The sequence below is a fragment of the Vanacampus margaritifer genome, chromosome 2, assembly GCF_051991255.1.
Source record: "Vanacampus margaritifer isolate UIUO_Vmar chromosome 2, RoL_Vmar_1.0, whole genome shotgun sequence".
Classification (NCBI taxonomy): domain Eukaryota; kingdom Metazoa; phylum Chordata; class Actinopteri; order Syngnathiformes; family Syngnathidae; genus Vanacampus; species Vanacampus margaritifer.
In genome coordinates this window covers 8,744,916-8,772,194 of record NC_135433.1, presented here as the reverse complement: position 1 = coordinate 8,772,194, position 27,279 = coordinate 8,744,916, and the positions used below count along the sequence as shown (strand labels likewise).

The following is a 27,279-nucleotide window of genomic DNA, read 5'->3' as shown; positions in this document are numbered from 1 at the left end:
GTCTTTTTTTTTTCCATACACTATTCACATATTTTCAAGGTACCGATACCACTTTTTTTGCATGATATGAAACACTACATCGAATATGACAATTTGGCAGGGATTCGAATCGGGACCATGTGCAAATGACATTTATTTGGGATTATTTATTTTGCACGAGAGCCTATCTCTTTCCATCCATAATTAATCGAACCAAGAACACACGATACAATGCAACAGGTGTCAAATGTTGGGCCCGGGGGCCAGATCTGGCCCACCAAGCAAATCACTTAAGTGTCTGTACTTCAGAATTTGTTTTATTTATTTTTTGCTACTAGAATACACAAATTTAAGATTCAGTTTGTATCTCAATTTCTGACAAATGGTTCAATATGACCCAGGAAAAGTTTTTTTTTTTTTTTTTTTTGAAGCGAATCGTATGGATCTGGTTGACTTGCCCCTAAGGTGACATGGTAGGGGTTAAAAAAGTGTTGTTCCTATACCGATACTGGTATCGGCAGAGGCCCCGATACTGCATTAAAACAGTGGTATCGGTAAATACTAACAAGTAACATGCCGATACCATTAATTCTGACGGTAAAATAGGACTTTGGTTGTAGCGTATTGTGTCTTGCTCATGCACGACATTTACTGATGTGTGACATGTTCACTGCATGCCGAGCTAAGATATCCTATTGGCCATTGAATGCTCTGAACCAATGGCAGGACAGCTTTTTCATGTTGAGGAAAAAAAAACATTAGGTATCGGAATCGCTATCGGGGGCCCAAAAACAGCATCGGAACAACACTAGTTCCCTTGCAAATAACGTTGCGTTCTCTTGCAAAAAAATTGCCGTTCCCTCGCAATGATTTCGAGATAACGCAAAAGTTTTTTTTTTTTTGTGAGGGGACGAGATTACAGCAGTGGGAATGTTTAACTGAATTTTATTTCGAAAAGGTACTTCCGTAGATATCTATATGCTATGGCGCGCCGCCTCTCAACCGCGCATTCGAGGCTTCAGTAACCAAACTGACCCGGAAGTATATAAACAAGTAAAAAAAATAAAATAAAAAGGCGTCCACCCGCAAAACCCCTTTTGCGTTATCTCGCATTTATTATTATTTTAGGAGTCCAGGCCACGTTTCCTAGCCACAGTTTTGCACACTCATGTCAGATGAGCGTTAGCGGCTTAGCTTGATGAAGAAATATATCATCCATCTAGGTCAGGGGTGTCAAACTCATATTAGCTCAGAGCATTAGCATGGACGGAAATATATTATCAAGTGGGCCGAATCGGTAAAATAATGGTATATAACTTAAAAACAATTGTCGTCAATTATACGCAGATTTTCGCTATTTGTGGGCCAGCCCTAAATTCAACTCAACTGAAATAATATTGTTCCAAAAAATAACACGAATGCAAATGGCAACACTTTACATGCATGAGTTCCGGACGTGTTAAATCGACCTGTTTTGCATATATACATATATTGTTCCCAGAATGCATTGTGTGGCACAATTAATGAAGTTATAAGGTCGTTAATCCTTGTCATATGTATTTGTGTTACCAGTAATTGAATTTGTGTCGTATTTAACGCGTTTATGTCGGTCTATGATTTAAAAAAAAAATTACGTAACTTTAAGTTGCGTGTAAAATCCAGGACGATTCCGTGCACAAGTTGCATTACTCACCTGAGGCCTGCTTGTGAAATTAAGAATTTATATGTTTTGATTGTGGCCGGCTGATTAATTGGTCCGACATAACAATTTTCCTTTTTTTTTTTTTACTTTAAGAAAATCATCTCATGATCTAGGTGTACTTTCTTTTAACTCTTTGACTGCCAAAAACGTTAAATAACGTTTAGTAAAATCCTATGGAGGAGTGCCAAAGACGTTAAAAGACGTTTGTTTCAAAACAGAGGTGAAACTAACCATTTTCTATTGTTGATTACTCAAAAACGGAATAAGGTAGAAACAAACTTTGTTTTCCGATGAAAGATGAGAGTCCAATCTTTCATTTGGTAGTATGTGTGTTTCCATAGTCCAAACACATAATTTTCTGTGGACCTTGAAAGATCAGTCAAAAGATCAGTCAAAATGCTTAAATCGGCTGGCACCCACGGCATCCCTTTTCTGAAAACGTCTGGCAGTCAAAGAGTTAAAAACAATCTAAAATAATAATACCAATACATTTAATAACAATAATTATTATGTTAAGTTAAGTTTGGTAGTACTGTGAGATGATACTGCTGTGCATATTCTGGAATTTCAAAGACAACACAGTTTCGTCATTTAGAGTATCACAACTTTCTGTTGATCCTGCATCGTTACGACACACTATTTATTTTTACGGACATTACCAGCATTTAAAAAAAAAAACGAATTCCTTCATTTGTTGTTGAAATTATACTGCATACAGGAAGGATAGTTGTGTACGTGTCGTGTAAGGATGGGATGAGGTGATCATAACTTCCCTCTGTGGGGACGAATAACCACCATCTGGCCAGTCATGAAAACCAGTTTAGCACCACAGCGTTATACAGTGCAGTAATACTAGTAGTAATACGGGTATGTTTTACAACGGGTACGGGCCCAGTAACAAGCGATTCATTGCTTGTTAAGAATAGTCATAGGCACGTGGATAGTCGATGACATCACGTCTTGCAGCTAAAGGTGGTCGACACCAGCAGGAGTAGCTGTCGACGTAGAATTCTTGAAATGGTTTGAATATATTTTTTTAAATAATAATCACAAACTGCCTTTAGTTCCCATCAACTTAAACAGCGTCTGGGTGATTTCTTTAAGACAACAGTGTCAGCGTCTAGAAAGCGCCGTCCTGCTGTTCCAGTGGTCACATCGACACAAACATCTTTTACTGCCTCCACCGCTTCGTTTATTGACATTACATTGCATAAAATCACATGGTGTGGATTTTTTTTTTGAACTTATACACAACAGCAAAAAAAACCAAACAAATGCACCAGATTTGCTGTTCAAAGATGGCGGTGTCCTTTTTTTTTTTTTTTTAACTGCGTCATGGCTCCTCCAGGTCATTTTCCAGCACATACTGTTCGATTTATTCATTTTTTTTTTACATTTCACTGAAGATCAGTGCTATAAAAAGCTAAATAAGCATCAGTCTGGTATGTTTGTGAAATCAAATCAAATCACCGTCCTTTCATACTTAAACACTCACTAGTCGCTATGAATGCAGTAAAATTCAGAGGGTATTATCATACCCTTAGATTTGACTTTTTTTTTTCAAATCTTGTGTATTTGTGTCTTCAAATAAGACGATGGCTATTCCCGCGGATAACGAGAGAAAATGAAATATGTTGACATTTTTGTGAACTGAAATTTAATTGACAACACAAAAATGGGACGTCAGGAGAATTTTATTTATTTATTTATTTATTTTTCGTTAGGAGCACAGTCGCCCGTAATCTGAAATTTTAGGGGCGCAAGTAGAACATTTCTGAGTGCACGTTTTATAAGTCGACTTGCAAAATAGTCACTCTGCTCATTTTCAATATGGCCTGAAATGTGGAGCAAAGGTTTGTCCGCAGCAAAAAAAAATAGTAATAGTAATTAAAAAACAAACAAAACAGCAAATGTACTTGTTAAACTGGTGTGAGGAGATAAAAAATGTACTTGATCATGTAATTTTAGGAGCAAAATGCTACCATTTAGGAGCAGTCTGGTGCTTGTGCAAATACATTTTTAACCCTCATCTTTCTACTCCCTACATAAATAAATACCAGAAAGCATTGCAACAAATGTCAATGAACCTGCTAAAAAAGTCATTTGGTACATACACTGTTGTTGTTCAATTTTTTTTTCTTTTTTTCCCAACAAATTTCTTTTAAAATATTTTCCCATTCTCATAACTCAACAATTGCTCTCAAAACCTTTAAAACAAACGCAAAGGAATGTACATGCAACACAGAAACTTGGAAAAAAAAATGTCAACAGATTTCTTTGGGACCAAATATATATTGTGTTGATAGCGTTAAATGTAACTTCATAAAAGTGAGTTTGCATGTACTTGTTGCAACTCTCCTAAGTGTCTGTATTGCCCGATCAAACCTGATTAGCATTTCATTTTAATACTCGCTAATGGATATTTCCTCTGGGACCATAAAGAGATTTAATTCCAAAGAAGCTTTTTACACCTTGGCAACACCCTCTGGATTTTAGCTAACAAAATCAAGTGCAGAAAACCCACGTTGATTAAAATCCCACGACGGGAATAATTAAGAAACAAAATACAAAGATTTTTTAGTTGTCTTTAGACGATTAGTTCAATATCGAGGTTTGGCAGAATTGTGGCTGCTTTTTAACCCGTGCATTCCTCCTCAGTCCGAAGCCGAATTCTCTGTAATTCTGCCTGCGTTTTTTGACAGACGGCCCAGGTTTGGCTCTGTGAACTTTGCATTACCTCAGCTTGAAGCAATCGAGCATTCATTGCACACACACAAGTACAGTGTCCCCCATTCAGATGCATGATTTTTTATTTTTTTTAAAGGAAACGATCTGTTCTTTTCTGAAAAGCTGTTATAACAAAAGGTACGCTAAAATGCGTCACAAATGTTTTCCCAGCGCTTCTCAATTTCAGGAAAGGCAAAGAAGTGCGCATTAGTGAGCAGCCACACTATTTACGTTGACCGGTGAACGTCGTAGCGCGCTGACAGACGCGGAGACAAACCAGTTGGGCAGCAGGCATAAATTGTCCGTCATTTGGTGAGACTGTAGCACCAAGTGATACCCTTGGCCAGAGGCCTGCTTGAGAAAGGAGTGAGGAGGGGGCCGAGCTGTGCGAATGAATGGAGGACACTGTGGTCAGGCCCACATTTGACAAATATCACTTTCATTTCACCCTTGGAGCTGACATTTTGGCCATTGTGTGAAAAGAGCTTTTGTCAGCGTGGCTACATTTGGCGTGGAGGTCCAGCAATACAATATAAGCCTTTAATTTTATTATACAGTCATCCCCAGCTTTTGCAGAGCATTGGGACCAAGACCTGCTGTGAATAGCAAAAAACACATTTCACGCACGCCCAACAAATGTTTAAAATGGCCTATATACATTTTTCAAAGTCAAACCAATAAATATACCACAGACTGTGAACATCTTACAAGTTTGTCACACCACAAAGAAGTGTTGTTCAAATGGGCTACTATGTAAAATAAGGCTTCAAAATGATTTAACCCTGGAGAACCCACGGGGTCAAATTTGGCCCCTATAAATTCTGCTACTCAAATAACAAAGACCTTTTTTTTTTTTTTTTTAACAAATGTAACTTCAAAAGTCCAGAGTGCCACTTCTGACCCCTGCATGGGGCCATCTAGTGGATGAATATTGCACTTACATGAGCCAGAGTGGTGGTGACAAGATGGCTGGCAACATAACATGCTGTTTTGTTGAGCTGGAAATCAATCCAAACAAAACCATCTTCTCAGCAAACCATCAGATGGTAAAATTGTGCTTTTTTTTTGTTAATCTATTTCATATCATGTTGCAGAATGCCTAGGAGTATGTTTTATATATATTTTTTGATAAATTAGCAACTCTGAGCTAGTTCAAAAAAAGGGTTAAAATTGAAAAAAACATCTATTTTGGTGTTCAGTGAACTTATAGCAGTCATTTAATGTATAATTCATAATTTTCCAAAGAAGAAAAGGGTTCTTGGGTTCTCCAGGGTTAAAATAAAATAAAATAATCAAGCCTTCATGTCCAGTCTCAAATGTCCATTGAATGCATGACACCACACCCCGCTGAAAACTGGATGCTAATTCCTCTAGCAATCTTCTAATGCCGACTCATCTCTACATGTTCGCGTAGCATTCCACGTTGTGGCTAGCGTGTGAGCTAACAGGCCTCCGGGGCTCCTCTTGGCATGGCAGACGGGCGGTGGGCTCGTCCGCATCGTCACATCTTTGCTTGGAAGTTTATGTAACAACATTGAACTCTTCTGTAAATTGTGGCATCCAGGGAAGATGCATTTTTGTAGGGATAACTAGCTAGCTAAGTGTGCACTGTAGGAAAAAAACAAACATGAATAGCGTTAGGGAACTGCAAATAGGTTGGGGGGTTACTGTATTTAATATATTATAATCTACTCTATAGTAAAAAAAAAAAAAATCATAATTATATCATTGTCAAGTTGAAAAATATGTATAAAGTTTCCATGTTCAATACAGCTAACAAGAGACAGCTAAATGAGCAGTCAGTGAAATGGTTAATTAACTCATTGAATCCCAGCCATTTCCATTGGCGCAACCCTCTCCAATACCAACCGTTTTACTGGATTTTGACTGATCTTGCAAGGCCCACAGAATATTGTGTTTATTGCTGTATAAAATGGACTCTCTTCATTCATTAGAAAAAAAGAAATGTAATTCTATCTTTTTCCGTTCTTTAGTTATTAGCGTTAGAATATAACCAAATTTTGTCAAAATTCCAATTCCTGAGAAAAAAACGTAGAAAAAAAAGCAAAACTTCGACTTAAACACTATTTTTTCTTTTGTGACAGATCAAACATCTAAATAATGTTTTCGTGCAATAAAACAACGTTCCAAAAAGTGCTTTTGATAACAAAATAACAGTTAATTGCACATAAAAATAAACATTTGACTGGTCTAACTGCAGCTCTGCCGCAGCAGTCCAGGGGTCGATGCGACCGGCAAAACGAGCCGTTAACCCCGCGGATCATCGTTGGACGGTTGCTCGTTGCGTTTGCTCGACGAACGAAGCGTCATTCCTTGACGCCCAGCACCTCAATCGCCGTCGTTATGCTTTGATAAGCCGACGAGGATGTTTTATTTTTATTTTTTTTATTTTAACAAAAAGCAATTCTGCAGGGTTAACTGTTTCGTTTTGCCGATCGCTTATTTTCCGCTGCTCTACAACACGCTCGTAGTGACAGACGACACTTCCAGTCCCAATCTACACTTCCTGCTTCTCTTCTTCTACAACAAGATCCTTGCGTGATACTGGCTGATCTTATACTTGCTGCCACCTGCTGGCCGTTTCTTTTAAATAACATTGCAGTCAAGCTTAATCCTTCAGTTAGAAGTAGCTCCAGACCCTCCTGTACACTCTTGCATAAAAAAAAAAAAAGAAGCTTATGACGTATGTCATATGTATTGAGAGAGTTAATCTGACTATTTTTGCTTTTTGTTTTGACACTTCTGTGCCCATTGAGAGGTATTTTTCCCTCTCTTCGCTAGCAAACTGCTCCAGCTGGCTTTTCTGGACTTCAGCTTGCTCACTACGACTCGGCCAAAATATCTGTCGGCGATACAGAAATCGTTAGAATGCAGGGAGTGTCTCCAAAGTTTGTTCAACAAACATGATCATTTCTGTCCAGGACAGTTTATTTTTTATTTTTATTTTTTAGAATAATTGTGTTGGGGGGGAAATCAATAGCTGATTTTTATGAAGTTTCAATTTTATGTGTTAACCTTGTTTCAACATTTCAGTGACCTCTGTGGGATTTTCTTTCTTACATGGAAATATTCCAATAACTACTTTGTGAGAAAACAGTCACATAACCGAACAAACACCTTCAAAGCAGTTCCTCTTAGTGACCTCCTTGAGCTTGGGAAATATTTTTTTAACAATCACTCGTGAAGTGAGTAGGGAGGGGGGGGCGGGGCGGCTTGGTAAGTGTCAGCAAAATGAGCAAAATGTGTTGTCATGGTGAAGCAGCCACACGTCTTGCCGCAACTCTCGCCTCTTCTCGGCCACTGAATGAAGCCAACGCTGCAGGATCTCTGTGCAGGCGCGCCGGTTGATTAACTGGTCCAATGGGCTCTTTGCACAAACCCCACTACTTCCTGAACTCAGTAGCACTTCTTCATTTCCTGTCTTTCATGATTGGACAAACTGATTAATCCAGGTGCGCCTGACCTCAGTAACCACGACGACAATGGCCAGACACACCTGGATTGTTCAGTTTGTCCAATCGTGAAAGACAGGAAATGAAGGAGTGGTGCTGAGTTCAGGAAGTAGTGGGTTTGTGCAAAGAGCCCATTGCTCCATTGACTGAAAGAAAAAACTTTATTTGTTGTTTGGGTTAGAAACATACCTTTTGTGACACTCGTCCGTGAATAAATGACGTCATTTTAAAGGCAGCAACCGAATTTGTTTGTCTCTTTCTACACTAGAGTGGTTGCAAGCCAAATTCAAACTTCATTAAAGCATACACAAAGCTTACTTTTGATCCAAATGAAAAGTTCCAGAAATATTCTTTTCCCCCCCTGGCTTCACTCTAATTGCCTGCTGAGGTGAACCATGATCTGGCATGTTTGCAAACTACTCCCATGTCCTCGTCCAGCTTCCCGTCCTCTTTCTGCAGCCTCGCTCCCTGATTCACATACACGTCTGATACTGTCTCTGGGCACCCATAAACCATGTAAGCGGGGCCAGTTCTCAGAAAGGAGAGGCCTCCACTCCCCCCCCCCCCCCCCCCAATGCTACTTGGAAAACGCTTTCAAAGAATCCATGAAGGAGGTGGGAGAGGGTCTGAGACGGTAGATAATGGGAAAAGATGCGGCCAGGCTGAAAAGGGAGAGGGGGGGGGGGGAATGAGGGCAACGGTGAACGGCAAGGCCACACCATCCATCTGCAAGCATAGCAGCCAGCTGGATTTGGTTCCTGGACTTAAGCAATTGCAGCACGTTTCAAGTTGCAGCGCTTGAGCTTATTTTCCTGGTGCATTTTTCATTTAGTCCCAGCGTTCTGTTATTGTACCAATTTTAATGAGCGTACTAGCAATGAGTTCACCTAATTAAGTCATTCACTGCCATAGACGGTAGACATCAAAAATTAATTTGAACTATTTCTATTAGTTTCACATTTTTTCCCCTTTTGTTAATAAGAGTATGAAAACCTAGAATTTTTTTTTGAAATACACATATAAAATGTGTGATTAATTGTGAGTTAACTAGTGAAGTCATGCGATTAATTCAGATTAAAAAATTTAATCAGGCGATGTTATTGTAACAATTTTAATGAGCGTACTAGCAATGAGTTCACCTAATTAAGTCATTCACTGCCATTGACGGTTATAGACGTCAAAAATTCATTTGAACTATTTCTATTAGTTTCACATTTTTTCCCCTTTTGTTAACAAAAGTATGAAAACCTAGATTTTTTTTAGAAATACAGATATAAAATGTGTCATTAATTGTGAGTTAACTAGTGAAGTCATACGATTAAAAAAAATTAATCAGGCGATTAATTACAATTAGAAATTTTAATCAGGCGATTAAATTTTTTAGTTGTAATTAATCGCATTGACTTCAATAGTTAACTCACAATTAAGCACAAATTTTATATTTGTTCTAAATAAAAAAGGTTTTCATACTCTTGTTACCAAAAGTAGATTTTTTTTTTAAACTAATAGAAATAGTTCAAATGAATTTTTGACGTCTATAGCCGTAGAGTTAGTTCAATTTTTTTCCCACTTTTGTTAACAAGAGTATGAAAACCTAGGATTTTTTTATTGTACATTTAGAACAGATATAACATTTGTGATTAATCGTGAGTTAACTAGTGAAGTCATGCGAATAATTACAGTTAAAAATTGTAATCGCCTGACGCCCCTAATTTTTTATAATCGTTTCTTAAAAAAGATTAAAAAATTTAAAAATAATTTAAAATATTCTATTTATTTTTCTTACAAAGAAAATATTTTAAAAAATTAGGGGCATCAGGCAATACATTTTTTTTTATCGTAATTAATTGCATGACTTCACTCGTTAACTCATGATTAATCACAAATTTTATATCTTTTCTAAACGTTAAAAAAATAATCTAGGTTTTCATACTCTTGTTAAATTTGGGGTGTTAGGCGATTAAACTTCACTAGTTAACTCACAATTAATCACACATTTTATATCTGTTCTAAATGTACAATATAAAAAAAATCTAGGTTTTCATACTCTTGTTAACAAAAGTGGGAAAAAAATGTTAAACTAATTGAAATAGTTGAAATGAATTTGACGTTTGTAGCCGTCAATGGCAGTGAATGAGTAAAAAAGAAAAGAAAACATTATTAAAAATTTGGGGTGTCAGGCGATTAAAATTCACGAGTTAACTCACAATTAATCACACATTTTATATCTGTTCTAAATGTACAATATTAAAAAAAATCTACATTTTCATACTCTTGTTAACAAAAGTGAGAAAAAAATGTTAAACTAATTGAAATAGTTTAAATGAATTTATGACGTCTATAGCCGTCAATGGCAGCGAATGAGTTAATATTTTCTGAATGTTATGAGTAACAATATCTTATGTCAAGTGTAGGAAGAACCTTCTAGTTATTTTTCCCGTGCATGTTTTAGCACACATTACAGTATCTGCGAAGTTGTGTGCCAATCACCTGCATTCGCCGCCGAGGCCGACTTGAACACGTGCGGAGTGGAAGCGTGTTGTGACAGAGGAATGGATGATCTTGCCTGGTCATGAAACATTGCGCGTCCGTTTAGTCGGGGGTGCAGCGGGAGACATGCGGCCATGAAACTTGACCGGCAGCATTACATACGGTTACACACCACTCGTGAGCCAGGCACCAACTGGTCTTGTCACCACTGAACATAACAAACACATGTTTGGAGTGACCGGCATGGCTTGAAACTGGCCTGTCATCTCCTTTTGAGGATTTAGGCTGATAAGAAATAGAATCTAAAAATAAAAACAGACATACTCGAACATTATTAGAAACCCAACTTCGAAGTTTATACAATTACAACTATACAATGTATTTGACAAATAAAACAACAACTCATAACACTGATAGAAAGTTAAAACTTTTTTTTTGTTTTTCTTTTTTTCTGGAGAGCTCAGTATTGTTCATTCGGTAATTTTACCGATTTGGCATGTCATCATCATTGCGCTCTCTTTTTTTTTTTTAAATTATTATTTTTTTTTTTTTTAATTATTTTTATTTATTTTTTTTATTTATTTTGTATGTGGGTAAGTGTGCGTGCGTGTGTATTCATTAGTTCACCTAAAACCTATTAAAAAATCCCATACCGTTCACCTAAACCGAACACTTCAGAATCCAGCTAGAGTCGTGAGGCCGTCAGGAGACCCGAGGAAGGACCAAAGAAAGGAAAGTGAAATCTAGCACCGACCAGACACCACCCACCGGGCCACCAACCCGAGAAACATCTAAATTCCAACAAATCAGGGAGACCTCAAGAGCCAAAGGAGAGACTGAGGAAAGGAAGGAAAGCAAATATTAGCTTCAATGGAGGAGATATGATGACATCCCCTAAGGAGGAATTTGGAGATGCGTCTATTCGAGGTGCGAGAATGCAGACGACCCAGCTACTTTGTGCGACGTAAGCTTGCTGATGGAGAAGACACGGAATTAATATTTAGCCTCATGTAGCTTCATTTCATCCGGTCTACTTTCCGCTTTTTCTTTGCCTGGGCAACAAAATCCCACATCACCAGATTTGCAACATTAATTTGGCCTTCCTTATGTAGACAGTAGACATAAAAGACGATAGAAAATATTTGGGGTGTGAATTGCCTTGTAGCTGGCGATTCGATTCGTATCACGATTCATAGGTCCCGATTCGATTCGATACCGATTAATTCCGATAGGAATCTAAAAATTGATTATTGCGATTTATTTATTTTTTTACTCAAATTTAGAAAATACTTATCAGTAAACTTGTACATGTACACTGTAAGATTTTTATGAAAATGTATTTATTTATCTGAAAATTCAGGCTTATAAGTGAGCCACTGCATTTAACAAACAGGTTGCAGTCTGTTTCATGTTTGAACAGCACTGAAATCAAATATTAAGGCTTAATGTTCCATTAATATAACATTCTTCCATGCTGAATGTGTGACTCCTAACCCTGAGTAAGACGTTTTGTTGCACATTCCCATAAAAAATTGATTCGAGAGTTGTGCTCGATTTTTTTTCTAACACCCCTACAAAATATACGGATTTGTCAAGTCAAGTTTATTTATATAACCTTCATTTAAAAAAAAAAAAAAAAAGAGTCTCAAAGAGCTTCACATGCCCACAGTTGACAAATGTTAACGACATCCCTTGATCGAACCACAAGAGGGCAAGAAAAACCTCAAGAAACCGCATCGGGGTTCATCAATGTAAACCAGATGTGGTTTTACATCAATGTAAGTTATCACGATGTAGTGGCTCTCGCTAACAGACAGAATTAAGTAACCAGAATTAGGTTAAAAAATTCTATATACATAGACCATGTTTCTATAAATTTTGATATTTGGTTTTTATTTGAGGCAGATATTTTTTCCATTAAAATGTGATTTATGAGGAGGTTAGACCATTGGTCGATATTCAGAGTTTGTTTATTTTTCCAGTTAACAAGAATTGTTTTTTTAGCGATAGTAAGGGCTACAAGTGTAGATTGAAATTGTTTATGTGGTAAGTCAGTTGTTGTTAGGTCACCTAGCAAACACAAGTTTGGGGATAAAGTTATCCTACAGTCCAAAATAGCGGAAAGTTTTTCTAAGACTTTAGTCCAGAAATACATAACCGGAGTACATAACCATAAAGCCATTTTCCCATTTTCTTCATCATATATTGAGTAATGTATGTTCTGTGAATAATTTTATATTGGATAAGTTGTAAATTTGTGTGTTTTGTCATTTTAAATGCGTTTTCACAAACTTGAATCCAAAAGTCAGATTCCGGTGCTATAGACAAGTCTGTCTCCCATTTCGAGATGGGTAAAGACATTTTATCAGTATATGAAAGTAACTTATATATTTTTTAAAGTTTTTTGGATTTTCATGAAGCTGAAGAAATTACACGTGCCGAACAGGAAGTCGAGTATCGGCATTGAGGTGGATCCGGTGTATTTCAAAATAAAACCATTTGTGAATTCTTTATTGGGGGGGAGGGGAGCTAGCAGTGTTGTGAATTGCCTAGTACATGGCAATTCGATTCTTATCACGATTCATAGGTCACGATTCGATTCGATACCGATTGAGCTCGATACGAATCTTATTGCGATATTATTATTTTTTTAACTTAAATTTAGAAAATACTCATCAGTAAACTTGTAGATGTACACTGTAAGATTTGTATGAAAATGTATTTATTTATCTGAAAATTCAGGTTGCAGCCTGTTTCATATTAAGGCTTAATGTTTCATTAATACAACATTCTTTCATGCTTAATGTGGGAATCCTAACCCTAAGTAAGACGTTTTGTTGAATATTCCCATAAAAAAATTGATGTTTAAAAATTGATTCGGCCGCATATTGAATCGATTCGAGAATTGCGCGCTGTAATATCATGATATATTGTCAAATCAGTTTTTTCTAACACCCCTAAAAGTTAGTTAACTACATAGCATGACATGAAATAACAGTGTGAAATTGGGCGTTAGGGCCTCGTATGAATTTTATTTTTATTTTTTTCAAAAGTGGGAAAATATTTTCCGAGAAAAAAACTCGCAATATTAGAAAAAAAAAAAATCGTAAATTTACAAGAAAGAAAATTTACATTTGTGACTTTAAAAAGTGCCAAATTAGCGAGAAAAAAACTCGGAAAGTTATGACAAATACACGTAGCGTAGCTATAGTCTAATGTGAGGATTCATTGATGATTAATGGAACATTCTTTAGAAAATGAAAATGCAGGATGGAGACGGATTCATTCTTAAATGAAAACGTTACTCGTCATGGCAGCTACAGCGACAACACTTCCTCATTCCCTATCAGCTGACAAATACTAACCAATCAGAAGCTAGCATACCATAGCTAAATGCAAGTGAATGACGGGAGAGCAGCAGATTCGACACATCAACTTAGATACTTGTACAAAAAAAATACCAAAATGTCAGAATGTGTCAATAATAATTCTGGAAACATAAATGTACAAGTAAATATACATTCTAATAAATTAACTTAAATGCTTGATCGTCCGGGTGTGGACCTTCGCTAAGCGAGGCGTCTTCGTCGCTGGCAGCACCAAACGCTTCAAAGTGCGAATGCTTAACATGATGTGGTTAATCTCTGCTCAAGCAATTAATTTCTATCTCCTTATTTGAAAACCCAACCGAAAAGAATTGGCACAAACATGAGTACGCTACGTGTATTTCTCGTAAGTTTCAGATTTTTTTTTTAAAAAAAATTCAAATTTGCCACTTTTCTTGCAAATTTGCCACTTTTTAAAGTGGCAGATTTGTGAGTTATTTCTCCGAATATTACTCCCCCCTCTCAAAGAAAAATATTTATACGTGGCAAAAAAGACATGACTCAAGTAAATGAGAAACTGTTATAACTCTTGTAGGCTGAAACGTCGCCATTTTTCGACATTCACATATGGCGGCTTATGAAATGTTGAATATGAGCGTTTCCTCCCCAAGAAGAGAATCCGGTAAATCCTTCACTCTACCCTTCCATTTGCCTTCTTTATTGCTGCAGCCTGGCTCGACAAGTCATAATAAGCTCTGCATTTAGCTGCATCTGTATTTCAAACTTGAGTTTGGGACCATTTCATTTTCCGGTTCAAGTCTTCCCTGAGATTGTGCGTCCAGCTTTTTTTACGTAAGACAAATGGCAGCATTGATCGCTTGTCCTAAATTCAACCTTTGTTTGCATGTCACGGATCTTCAGCAGCTGTGTGAATTATAACACTCGGGCGCCAGGAGCAAAGCCCCCGAAGCTTGACGTTCTTTTCACAAACCTTAACGCTATCGCGGCAGTGCACAAAGACTCAAATCTGCCACACGTCTTCCAATCTCATTCTCGCCAAACATGCGGGCAGACTAAATGGATGCAGTAGTCACAACATAGCAAACAACTGCTAACGGATGATGTCATGGTAATGGAAGTGCTCAGGAAGATGTTGTCTTATGAGGTCAAGGAAACAAGAAAAGAAAGAAAAAGCTTCTTTTTTTCCTTCAAAAATGTGTCCAAAATTATTCATAACCTTTCTCACATGGGTAGTCAAGTTCATTAGAATGCCCTCTGTTATCACTCCTTTAGACTAACTGGTACCAAAGATAGGATGAGGGAAATTATTAGTCTTTTTCAAAATGTAAAGACTAAGAGGTATTGCTTGTTCATGATTTCCTAATGGATTATGAGTTTCTTGTGTCAATTCCACCCGAAAGATAATATAAATAATAGGGGTGGGAATCTTTGGATGTCTCACGATTCGATTCCGATTTTTGGGTGCGCTTCGATTCGGAATCGATTTTCGATTAAGAACGATTTTTGATTCAAAATGTTTTGATTGACAGTGACTTTTGCTTCAATTGATAGATTTTCAAGGAATCATAATGATCTACTCCAGTCTGACCCGCTAATGCTAACTAGTGCGCTACTTGCAGCACTTTCATCAATCAAAAGAATGGCTCCACGCGGCAAAAAAACTACTTTTATTGGAATAATTTGATCGTGACTTTTTCCTTCTACTCTCTAATGTGGCTACAACTTAACAGTGTAATAGAGCGTGTGGAACCACACTGCCCCTCAGTGGCCAAACCGGGTACAACATGAACAGCGCTCCAAATAAAGGCACACACAGACAAAGACAAGACAGTATAAAATAATTTAAATAAAATCGATTTTGGGACATTTAAAATCGATTCTGAATCGTACTAAATAAGAATCGATTTTTGGGCACACCCTTAAGAAATAAACAGTTCAGTTGAACTCAATTTGGGAACGGTATCAATCAACAGAATGCTGCTTTTTCAGGATGCATAAGCTCTTACTTTTCTGGGTCAAATACAGATCAGGTCACAAATGTTGAACTTGTAAATATTCAGCGATTTCTGTAGTCTTCCTTGATGGTCTTCGTGTAGAATCAAAATCAAACATTTGCTTTTCAGAGGTGGTCATTCTGTCAGTATTGACGCCCATTTTGTTGACGATTGACGATGGATGGGAAACTTACTTAAAAATCGCAGTAATTGACTTATCGATTCGTATCAAGATTGATCGTGATTGAATCGTGATACAGATTGAATCGCAAGGTACTACTAGGCAATTCACACCCCTAGTAGCAAAAGTGATATTTTTATTCAGTTGTTTTTGTTTGCTTCTAGGGCGGCCCATCAGAATAAACGTTAGGGGGTGTGAATTGCCTAGTACCTTTCGATTCGTATCACGATTCATAAGTCACGATTCGATACCGATTAATCCCGAAATGAATCTGTAAATTGATTATTGCGATTTTTTATTTTTTTTACTCACATTTAGAAAATACTAATAAGTAAACTTGTACGTGTACACTGTAAGATTTGTATGAAAATGTTGAACAGCACTGAAATCAAATATTAAGGCTTAATGTTCCATTAATATAACATTCTTCCATGCTTAATGTGCGAATCCTAACCCCAAGTAAGACGTTTTGTTGAATATTCCCATAAAAAAATTGATGTCTAAAAATCGATTCGGCCGCATATCGAATCGATTCGAGAATTGTGCGCTGTAATATCGCGATATATTGCCGAATCGATTTTTTCTAACACCCTTAATAAATGTGAAAACTTTCAGTTGCATTAAAAGGCTGTCTTTATTTTAAAAAAATAAATCTCTCTCTCTATATATATTATTTTTTTATATATTTATTATTTTTTTAAATTTATATTTTATTTCATTTATTTTCAGCACTAAGTAAATACTGTATTTGAATAAATAATTTTAATCAACGTATTCTTTGAAGCATTCATATTAATTTGTGCAGTGCATTGCCTTGATTTTAGTGAGTTGAGGCCACAGTCGTAGCCACGAATGCAGTTGTCCGATATAAAAACCTAAAATGTGAAATAATCACATATTACATCATGAGAAGCCAGTACCGATTCCGATTGGGCCGGGGGGGCGGCCACCGCGACTTGGCTCGGGCCACCACCCAAAAAAGGCTTAACTCTTTTACTGCCAAAAACGTTAAATGACGTTTAGTAAAAACCTACGGAGGAGCGCCAAAGACATTAAAAGACGTTCACCAAGTTTTTTTTTTTTTTGGGAAACAGGTGGAGGAAAGCCTTGGCCAGCTGTGCTGAAAGTATCAAGCAGATCTAGTTAGTATAATGACTATTTTTGGCCCCTAGATGGCAGCGATGACTCTCTTTGAACAAGATCGGGTAGGCGTCAGCAGTAGAAGACGTGAGGTGGAGCTAGAATGTTGAGGGGACAATGGCTGAGAAAGCGAAAATGGCGACCGGTGGCAAGCAGCTCACGCTTGATCGTTTTTTTCCAAAGAAGAGAAGCATCAGCCAGTGCTAAAGAGCACATTGATGACGACGATGATGATGATGGTGACTCCGAGGTTGACGCCGAAGTTGGAAGCGTTGACGCGGCGGCTATGATCACGTCATAAAGCCTCACCGGCTAGCGATGCTAACGCCGGAAAACGCGGAGCACAACCGAGCACTTCTGCACAGGCGGACGTTCAATCGGACGACGAAGAGTGCCCCGAGTCCAATGCATATTCATCGGAGGAGTGGGTACAGTCTGATCACGGAGAAGACACTGGTTATGGACTACGATGCCACCATGAATGGAGCGGATAAGATGGATCAGAACATCTCTTACCACCCGGTATAGGAAGTGAAGGACATGAGGAAGCCAGACGTAACACCACCGTAACGTCACCGTATCATGATCCTGAGAGTAGACTTGATGGCAACATGGCCAAACACACGCTGCAGTATATACTTGCTATTCCCCGGGGGAAAAAGCCAGCAAACAAGTGTAGCGTCTGCAATCGCAGTGAAACTAATCTGTTGTGCAAATCCTGCTGCGTCCCCTTGCACGCAGGGGAGTGTTACACAAAGAAAAACTGTATTTGAAACATCCACACAATTGTAAATAGTACCACAGTTGCACACATTTGTAAATAGTTTGCCAAATTGTTTTGTCAAATTGTTACACTGGTGAATGTAAATAAATGTTTTTTGCTATCAAAAAACACTTTTTCATTGTTGTTGGTGGTGTATTACAGAAGTAAAGTACTGTTTAGGTGTTTGTGGCATCATTCATGGAAAAAAAAAAGGTGTCAAATTCACTAGAGTGCATGAAATAATATCGTTTCACAAAAAGCTTGATTTCTCCGTATTTTGTTTCAAAACAGAGCATTTGGGTGAAACTAACCATTTTCTCCAAGGTAGAAACAAACTTTTTTTTTCTGATGAAAGATGAGAGTTCAATCTTTCATTTGGTAGTGTGTGTGTTTCCACAGTCAAACACAACATTTTCTGTGGACCTTGAAAGATCAGTCAAAATGCTTAAATCGGCTGGCACTGGCGACATCCCGTTTCTGAAAACGTCTGGCAGTCAAAGAGTTAATGTCGGACCCTGTGTCAGGAATGGTGCCTTGGGAGAAGCGAACATCCAATCAGATTACTTTGCTGACATCCCTCTTCTGCTCACACGATGACATTTTATACCGGCTTTAAAGTCCTCAATTCATTTCGTTCCTTTGGCATTGCGGCTCCGTGACACCATCTGTCAGCATTCCCGCGCACTTTTTAGATAATTGCAACGTCTAATAGAGGCATATTGCGGGGAATGATATCACGTAATGCCGTTTGTAGAGAAATGGGAATCCAAGTACATCCAAGTGAGAGCTACTGGGTTTAGAGAAGGGGTGGGGGGGAGGTGGGGGGGGGGGGTGTTTCCAGATGGCCGACAGGGATAAAGAAGAGGTGGAGGTCTGTCTCTGTGTGCGCCGGAGACGCTGCCAGGCAAAGTTTTCATGTTTAACTGGCAGGCATGGAAACTGAGGGAGAAGGATACGGAGGGGGGGGGGAAGTTGGATAAAAAGTGGAGAGAACAAAAGGCAGTAAAATGAAGAAAAAAAAAGGAGTCCTGGAGAGAAGCAGGAGAAGGAATGTCGGAGCAAAAGACAGAACGAGAGACATTCAGGGGACGCGAGAACAAGAACCAGAGCGCGAGAGAGCGAGAATGGAATGTGCTGACACGGCGCTTCTCGTCTCAACTCCCCAAATTAATAATCAGCAGCGATTTAACAGGAACAGAAGCCTAGTGCCAAGCCCCGGTCAGGCCCCGGCCCTCCCTTGCTCCCGGTGTTACCCCCGCCCGCCACCTTCCCCCCGCCCCGAATAGGAGGCGCTGCTGCGTGCCTCTCCGTCCCGGCCCGGGCCGCGCCTGGCAAAGCGCCACCGGGCTTTTTTTTGCTTGTTCAGGAGTTTTGATGAAATCCTTTATTGTGCTCCACTCACGCAAAGAGCGAAGGCGAAGCAGCGAGCGGGACAGAGTGGAGGGGAGAAGGGAAAGCTCGACGGGAGAAAAGAAAAGGGAGGGAAATGGGATAGCTCTTTTTTTTTTTTTTCTCTTTTCGCTTTCTCCCGTAATCTTTCACTTCGACTCAAACCATGTTTGATTTTGTACACGGACGGTTGTAAAGTTGTTACTTGTACGGCCTTTTTAGTGCAGCTTTTCATTCAATGCTAATGCAGATGTGCGTAATTGAATTCAAAAAGTGTTTAGCTCATTCACTGCCATTGACGGCTATAGACGTCAAAAATAAATTTTCACTATTTCTATTTAACATTTTTTTCCACTTTTGCTAGCAAGAGTTTGAAAACCTAGAATTGTTTTATTGTAAATTTAGAACATATAAAAAAATGTATTAATCGTTAGTTAACTAGTGAAGTCAAGTGATTAATTACGATTAAAAATGTCAATCACCTGACGCCCCTAATAAAATATAACTAATTAAAAATAAGGGGCGTCAGACGATTAGAATTTTCAATCGTAATTAATCGCATGACTTAAATAGTTGACTCACAGTTAATCCCAAATTTTATATCTGTTATAAATGTACAATAAAAATTGTTTTCTAAGTTTTCATAAAAAAATGAAATGGAATGAAAAAATTCGAAACTAACAGAAATAGTTCACATGATTTTTTTACGCTTATCAATGGCAGTGAATGAGTTAAAATAGTTGTCGATGAATCGATGAATTTTGACATCCTATTTTCAACTGAACCCATACCTGCGAGGTGCGCGTGTACTAACATTACATTAACATTTTTTGTAGTGTATGAAAACCTAGAATTTCTTTTTAGAAATACAGACATAAAATGTGTGATTAATCGTGAGTTAACTATTGAAATCATGCGATTAATTCCAATTAAAAAATTTAATTGCCTGACGCGACCTAAAGATTATTAATTTTTTTAATCGTAATTAATCGTTGAATATTCCCATAAAAAAATTAGGTTTAAAAATCGATTCGGCCGCATTTCGAATCGATTCGAGAATTGCGCGCTGTAATATCGCGATATATTGCCGAATCGATTTTTTTCTAACACCCTCTAGAACTCAATAATATCGAAGCAAAACTTAATACTGACGAATGAGATGAAAAGTGATGGCTGTGAAATAATTTGACACTGAATGCTTTCAGCATTCCCATAAATATACTTTGTTTTGACTGAACCCTGTGGGCGGGACTTGCTAAGTCTTTTTTTTTTTAGGTGGTGCAGAAGCGCACCGGTTTAGGTCGACAGGTGCGCGTCTTGTGAAACAGGCTAAAATTACTTTTTATACGCTGGCCTTTGCTTAGTCATGTGTTCTTTAACATTGTATACGCTTGCCCACTACCCAAATGATCCCCGTTTACGGCGGGGCTGTCAATCTCACGGGACCCCCGCGGCTTTCCGGAGGCTCCGCGGTGGACGCGTAACAGTGATTTGTGTTGTTGTTTCAGCTGCTTCAGTGCCGGACCTGAGCGAGCAGTTCGCCCCGCCAGAGACGGCTCCCGCCGCCCTCGTCAGCCTGATCCAAGCCATCGAGCAGAGAGGTAGGCAGATCCTATATCCGTCTTTGCGTCCGCCTGCGAGTGTCTCCCTGGCGCCATCTGCCTCTTCGCTCCCCTTCACGTTTTTGCACGAGTGTCGACGTGCGGACACGTGGACGCGGAGGACGGCGTGTGTGGATGTGACATTACCTCCTTTGTTGTCTCGTTGCACGTATCAAGACTCAAAAGGGCAGACCTTCCACATCAAAGTTTCGTATGGCACGCTAAGCACCTCCCACAGTACTTCCTGTCTGACTTGTGCACACTGCATTCATTGTAGTAATTGGCCATTTTCAGTTGCTTTAAGTAAAGTGGGGCCTTGACTGGTATGCAGTATACTGTAACTCAAATTACTTGAGTAACAAATCAATTTTCCATATTAGAAATGCCATTAATCCAAACCCACAAAAACAACACAATTTTTGGGTTATATTTTTAACAGGGGTGGTCTTACGATTCGATTCGATTCCGGTTTTTGGGCCTGCGATTCGATTCAGAATCGATTTTCGTTTGGGAGCGATTTTTTTTCCCCCCCAAAATGATTTGATTGCCAATGATTTTTGCTTCAATCTATAGATATGCAAGGAATTGCAATGATCTCCTCCAGTCTGAGTCGCTAATGCTAACTTGCTGCTCCACACTGAGAAAAAAAACAACTTTTATTGGAATAACTTAATCGTGACTTTTTCCTTCTACTCTCTAATGTGGCTACAACTTAACAGTGTATTAGACCGCGTGAAACCACACTGCCCCTCAGTGGCCAAGCCGGGTACAACATGAACAGCGCTTCAAATAAAGGCACACACAGACAAAGGCAAGCAAGACAGTATAAAATAATTGAAAGAAAATTGATTTTGCGACATTTAAAATCGATTCTGAATCGTACTAAATGAGAATCGCGATTCTTATGAGAATCAATTTTTGGCACACCCCTAATTTTTAAGACAAATATCACCATATTGTATTAATATAATGTAAAGAAATTAACTGGGTTTACAGTATATATAGTGTTATTACGCAACTCAACTTTATTTATAAAGCGTTTTAAAAACTACGCAAAGTTGGGGAAAAAAATGCTGATCAAACCACCAGAACTATGAGTTTCAATAAGGGCTTAGTAATTTGAGTAATTTGTTTAAATTCACCAGCGCAAATGTTTTACCTGTAGTTTACACTCGTGTCAGCCAATGGATTTTAAGACAGCCAATTGTCATTTCATTGCACTTTGGCATTGCAAATGTGAAGAATAATTGATTTGCTTTGAATTGATTTGGACAGAATATTTATTGATAAAAGCTACTTTAATCATTATCCCATGGTGGGAGGTCTCAGAGAAAGTGGGCGTGCGTTTAGTCCGCAGAGGCGGTGCGGGGGCGGGGCCGCACGCAATGATGTCAAACCGTGCCAACAGCTCGTTTTCTCAGGGTGGGAGGGGCTGGTGCTTGGAGAGCAGAATAACCTCGAATTTTTAACACGGGGCCGAATGGAGGAAAACACAACTTTGGCCATGTTTTTGGTGAGGAATTAGCATTTTAACATAGCTAAAAGCTCCCAAAAGTAATTTTTTCATGTTGCAGTCCCTTTAAAGTACAGTAATTTCTGGACTACAAGCCGCTACTTTTTTCACTTTTATTCGACCCGGCGGCTAGTACAAAGGGTGCGGCTTATCCATCAGATCACAAGGGGGCGCACTATAAAGGAAGCGGCAGGCAGAGCAAAACAAACCAAGTGACGCCAAACAGAGTAGGAGAGACAGAACAAGAGCGAGGCAATTTGCGCCCTCATTATGGAAGATGAAGTAGCGGGAACCCGGTGCGGTAACATTGAAAACACCTGCGGCTTACAGTCCGGTGCGGCTTATATGTGTAGTATTCCCCAAATTTAGCTAGCGCAGGCTTATTGTCAGGTGCGCCTTCTGGTCCAGAAATTACAGTAAGTAGAAAAATAGGTGAACAAACAATTTACTGGCTTCTAACTTCAAAACTATTTATCCATCAATTTGTTGTGTAGATGTAATAATATAAGGCAACTTTTTTTTAGTTCAAAGAGGAAGTCAACCTTAAACATTTCTCGACAATAATATGTTATATGTGACCTCGCTAGCATTAACATGACATTCTGATTAATATCACATTTGTGGAATATGAGTTATGCAGCAAAATCCAGCCATTTTTATCCATCTCAGGGGGCGGCCATTTTGCCACTTGCTGTCGACTGAAGATGACGTCACAGTTGCTCAGGGGCTCAGGGCTCAGCCAACGACCAATCACAGCTCACCTGTTTGCTGAAGCTGAGCTGTGATTGGTTGTTACCTGAGACCTGAGCAACTGTGACGTCATTTTCACTCGACAAGTGGCAAAATGGCCGCCTTCTGACGTCGGATTTTGCTGCTTAACCAAAAGACCGTAGTTTAGACTAGTGGGCAACCTAGAACATATTTTAGTCAATTTTTTTCCAGTAAGTTAAAAATGACTTGTGCTGCCTTGTATTATATGTGGAAAATCTTCTATAAAATGTTTCTCTTGAGTTGGCCTTATGTGGAATTAGCAGCTGTTTTTTGTGGCTCTGAAAAAAAGAACAAAAACAGCTATGCATCTCGCAACGACAATCTTTTGCTTCTAATTTGATTTTTAATGGATTCGTCCACCTTCTAACTAGCAAATTAGCTTTCTGAATTGCTCAAAGGATGTTTCTTCTCTTTACGACTTTTTGTTTGTTTTGTTCCACTTGAATGGTTCTCTGTTTTTTAGGTCTGGATTCCCCAACTCTGTACAGGATGACTGCTAGTTCCTCCATTTCAGACAGCCCGACGCACAGTTTGATTCAAGGTGAGTCAGTCTGGACCAGGGTTATTATAGTTTTGGAATTTTTCATTTTAGTTACAGTTTTTATTTCGTTTTGAGTTTTTTTTTAAATGTAGTTAGTTTTAATTGTTAGTTTTTATTAGTTTTAGCTATTTCATAAATTCTTAGTTTTAGTTAGTTTCAGTATTAGTTTTTTTTTTTTTTTTTTTAGTGTGTATTACTTGTGCGCTATATTTAAAAAACACAACGGGAGCAACGTCATCCGAAGGTGCTCTTCTATTGGCTGCTGCTAGATGACGTCACTTTTGTGTGACACGCGTTCAAATCTCCTTATTCCGATTAATATCAAAATAAATCTACTTAAAATGACATTTAAAATCATCCACAAAGGCTCGTGCATTAAATTTATTACCAAAGATTAAAACAAAGGACATTTTTGCTATAATTATAGTTTTAGTTTTGTGAACATAAAATGTGGTTTCAGTTGGTTTTCGTTTTTTTTAAAAAGCATTTTCGTTTTTATTTTATTTCGTTAACGAAATTGTTTTGGCAATTTTTGTTTTTTCGTTTCGTCTGGACCATTTGTCAGTCTACATTGTTATTGTTTCTAGGTCCGCATCCATCAAATATTTTTTACAACCAATTATTTTGCAAATGACCCCATCAATTCATGGAACAAAAATGGCTTTTGCATTATTAAACAACAAAACGTGCACGTGAAATGGATTTATGATTGCGTCCACTTGGGGTCACCATCCTCACTCTTCGGACCACACTATCTGACGATTTGGCTTTAAAATGTTAGGCCTGGCCCGGTGAGTGACGTGGGAGTCGGCAAATGAGTGTAGAGTTTCTGTTGTGAGCTCCGGTTATCGTTATAAATTGATGATAAAAAAATGATTGATTATTAAAGTGACCTATTCAGCAGCCCACATGTCTCATCTCAAGGATAGTGTTTCATTTGCGCTATTTAAGTTGACTTTTTAGGGCCAGTGAAGCAGTTTGATGTGCGCAAATTATGCTGTTTTTTTTAAAACTACTTTTAAAGTGTAACATTCTCTTTCTTTTAAGTCCTCCTTCCTTCTTGTTTACTGCTATCGTGCCAACTTATTTGTATACAGTGTGACACGTGTGTGTAGTATCATTAACTCATTTGCTCCCAAAAACGTATAAAAACGTTCTATTTGAAATATTACCATGGACCCAAAAACGTATTTATATGTTTTTTCAATGTTTCTTTATGCTAGAGCATGCAGAAGGCTTCGATGCAGCATCTGACCTGAAGAGGACGCTTAAAAGGAATCCCGAATTTGGTTGTTACTAACACAACTATGAGATTCATTTTCCAAAAATCATTTGCAGTTTAATACATTTTGTAGAAACTTTGTTTGGACGTACGCCGCCATTGTTATTTACGTCACAACGCAAATAAAGTTTCTACAAAATGTGTTAAAACTGCAAATGATTTTTGGAAAAGGAATCTCATAGTTATGTTAGTAACAACCAAATAGATAATATAGAGCAAACTTGTCATTACAGTCAGGGGTTCCTTTTAAAGCAATAGTAGTTATTATAAAAACGGCCAGCAGGTGGCAGAGTATGAGAGATCAACCAGGGCCATGTTGCTTAAAGGCTTTCCCCCCAGTGTTTTAAACAGATTTGTGAATAATGATGAAACTTAGCTATACACTAATGCTAATTGCTGCAAAACGGAAACAGATAGAAATATATATTTTTTCCTGATGAAAGGAAAGACTCTAATCTTTCTTTAGGTTGGTCCCATGTTTTTATAGCAATAGAACACAATATTGTGTGGGCCTTGCAAAATCAGTCAAAATCCAGTAAAACAGCCGGGAGCGAAGGGGGTTGCTTCAGTGAAAATGGCTGGGGGTGAATGAGTTAATGTGGAAAATTTTGCTTTGACTTCCTTTGTCAATTATTCAATTGAACGTTTCAGCCCTAATTATTCCTTCCATAGCGCTTGCTCTAATATGTATCCAAGTTCCTTTTCAAGTAGAATAACAGGTTTTCTTTCAGAGCGTGCCTTGTCCTTTCTTAACATACTGTACATTCACATTCTTGACGGTCCTTTTATGCAGAGAGTGATATCGCTCAGACAGACGTGGGCATCTTGTCAGCGTGTGTCTCGCACTACCTGAGAGACCTTCCCTCACCTGTCATCCCCGCCTGTACATATGCTCAGCTACAAGCTGCTCTCGCGCAGCAGTCAGCAGGTAGAAAGCAAAGTCCACTGGATTTTATTTACACTCATGCGATAAGTCAAATATTTGAAAGTCGTAAAAAAAAAAAAAAATCATTTTTCATCTACAAGCAAGTCTTAAGTCATGTTTTCAGTTTTCAACAGGCAAGACTTGTTTTGTAGTCCAAGTCAAGTCGGGTCTCATGAATGCTGTTGAGTTTAAGCCAAGTGGCGATTCCTAATTGGTGACTTACGTCTGACTCAAGTCAAGTCATCTGCTCATTGATAATGTGACTCCCTCCACCAGATGGTGCAGTCGCTGGCAGCCATGACAGAGAAGTAAGCCGGGTCCTGGAGAATTCCGCCACCGTCCCTCTCCATCACCGCCTCACCTTGCAGTTCCTCCTCACACACCTGGCTAAGGTGACACAGGCGCAGGCCAGCAACGCCTTGGATACGCACGCCTTGGGCAAGATCTTTGGACCGCTCCTGATGAGGATTGGCCCCTCCACTCCGTTGTAAGTTGGATAATCAGTATTTGTTAACTCGTTCACTGCCATTGACGGCTATAGATGTCAAAAATTCATTTGAACTATTTCTATTAGTTGGACATTTTTTCCACTTTTGTTAACAAGAGTATGAAAACCTAGATTTTTTTAATATTGTACATTTATAAAATTAGTGATTAATCATGAGTTAACTATTGCGCCCCTAATTTTAAGTAATCTTTTTTTTTTTTTTTCACGTCAGGCGATTATTTTTTTTAAAAATTGTAATTAATCACATGAATTCACTAGTTAACTCACGATTAATCACAAATTTTATATTTGTTCTAAATGTACAATAAAAAAATCTAGGGTTTCATACTCTTGTTAGCAAAAGTGGAAAAAAAATGCTAAACTAATAGAAATAGTTAAAAGAAATGTTTGACGTCTATAGCCGTCAATGGCAGTGAATGAGTTAATTGTGGCTGCTGGGGTGTTTTCACTTCGTATTGATCAATTGCCAAATGATGACTTGACAGGTTGTCGTTGGATGAGGAGTTGCCTGCTCTTGTCGTGGAACGGCTTCTCATTGAGAGAACTGCAGAACAAGACCTCACACCACCAGGTAGTTTTATTTGTCTATCGCAATTTACTATTATGAATAAATTCCAGGGGTGTCAGGCGATTACATTTTTTAATCGTAATAATTTGCATATCTTCAATAGTTAACTCATAATTAATTGCTAATTTTATATCTGTTCGAAATGTACAATAACATGTTTTTTTCATACTTTTGTTAACATAACTGGAAAAAAAAAGATTACTAAAAATTAGGGGCGTCAGGCGATTACATTTTTTTTATCGTAAATAATCACATGACTTCACTAATTAACTCACAATTAATCACAAATTTTATATCTGTTCTAAATGTACAATAAAAATTCTAGGTTTTCATACTCTTGTTAACAAAAGTAGAAAAAAATGTTAAACTAATAGAAATAAATCAA

The 27,279-nt window shown here is 38.2% G+C and overlaps 1 protein-coding gene across 2 annotated transcripts in view; it reads left to right on the top strand.

Moving 5' to 3' along the window:
* The window catches only part of pik3r2 (phosphoinositide-3-kinase, regulatory subunit 2 (beta)), a 47,626-nt gene that overhangs the window by 11,014 nt on the left and 9,333 nt on the right, over positions 1 to 27,279 (top strand). For both annotated transcript variants that reach the window (XM_077556452.1, XM_077556453.1), the window contains 5 exons: positions 20,694 to 20,786; positions 23,534 to 23,611; positions 25,687 to 25,821; positions 26,095 to 26,305; positions 26,812 to 26,897. In XM_077556452.1, coding sequence (XP_077412578.1) covers positions 20,694 to 20,786; positions 23,534 to 23,611; positions 25,687 to 25,821; positions 26,095 to 26,305; positions 26,812 to 26,897 — 603 coding nt within the window. The remainder of the gene's footprint in view (positions 1 to 20,693; positions 20,787 to 23,533; positions 23,612 to 25,686; positions 25,822 to 26,094; positions 26,306 to 26,811; positions 26,898 to 27,279) is intronic.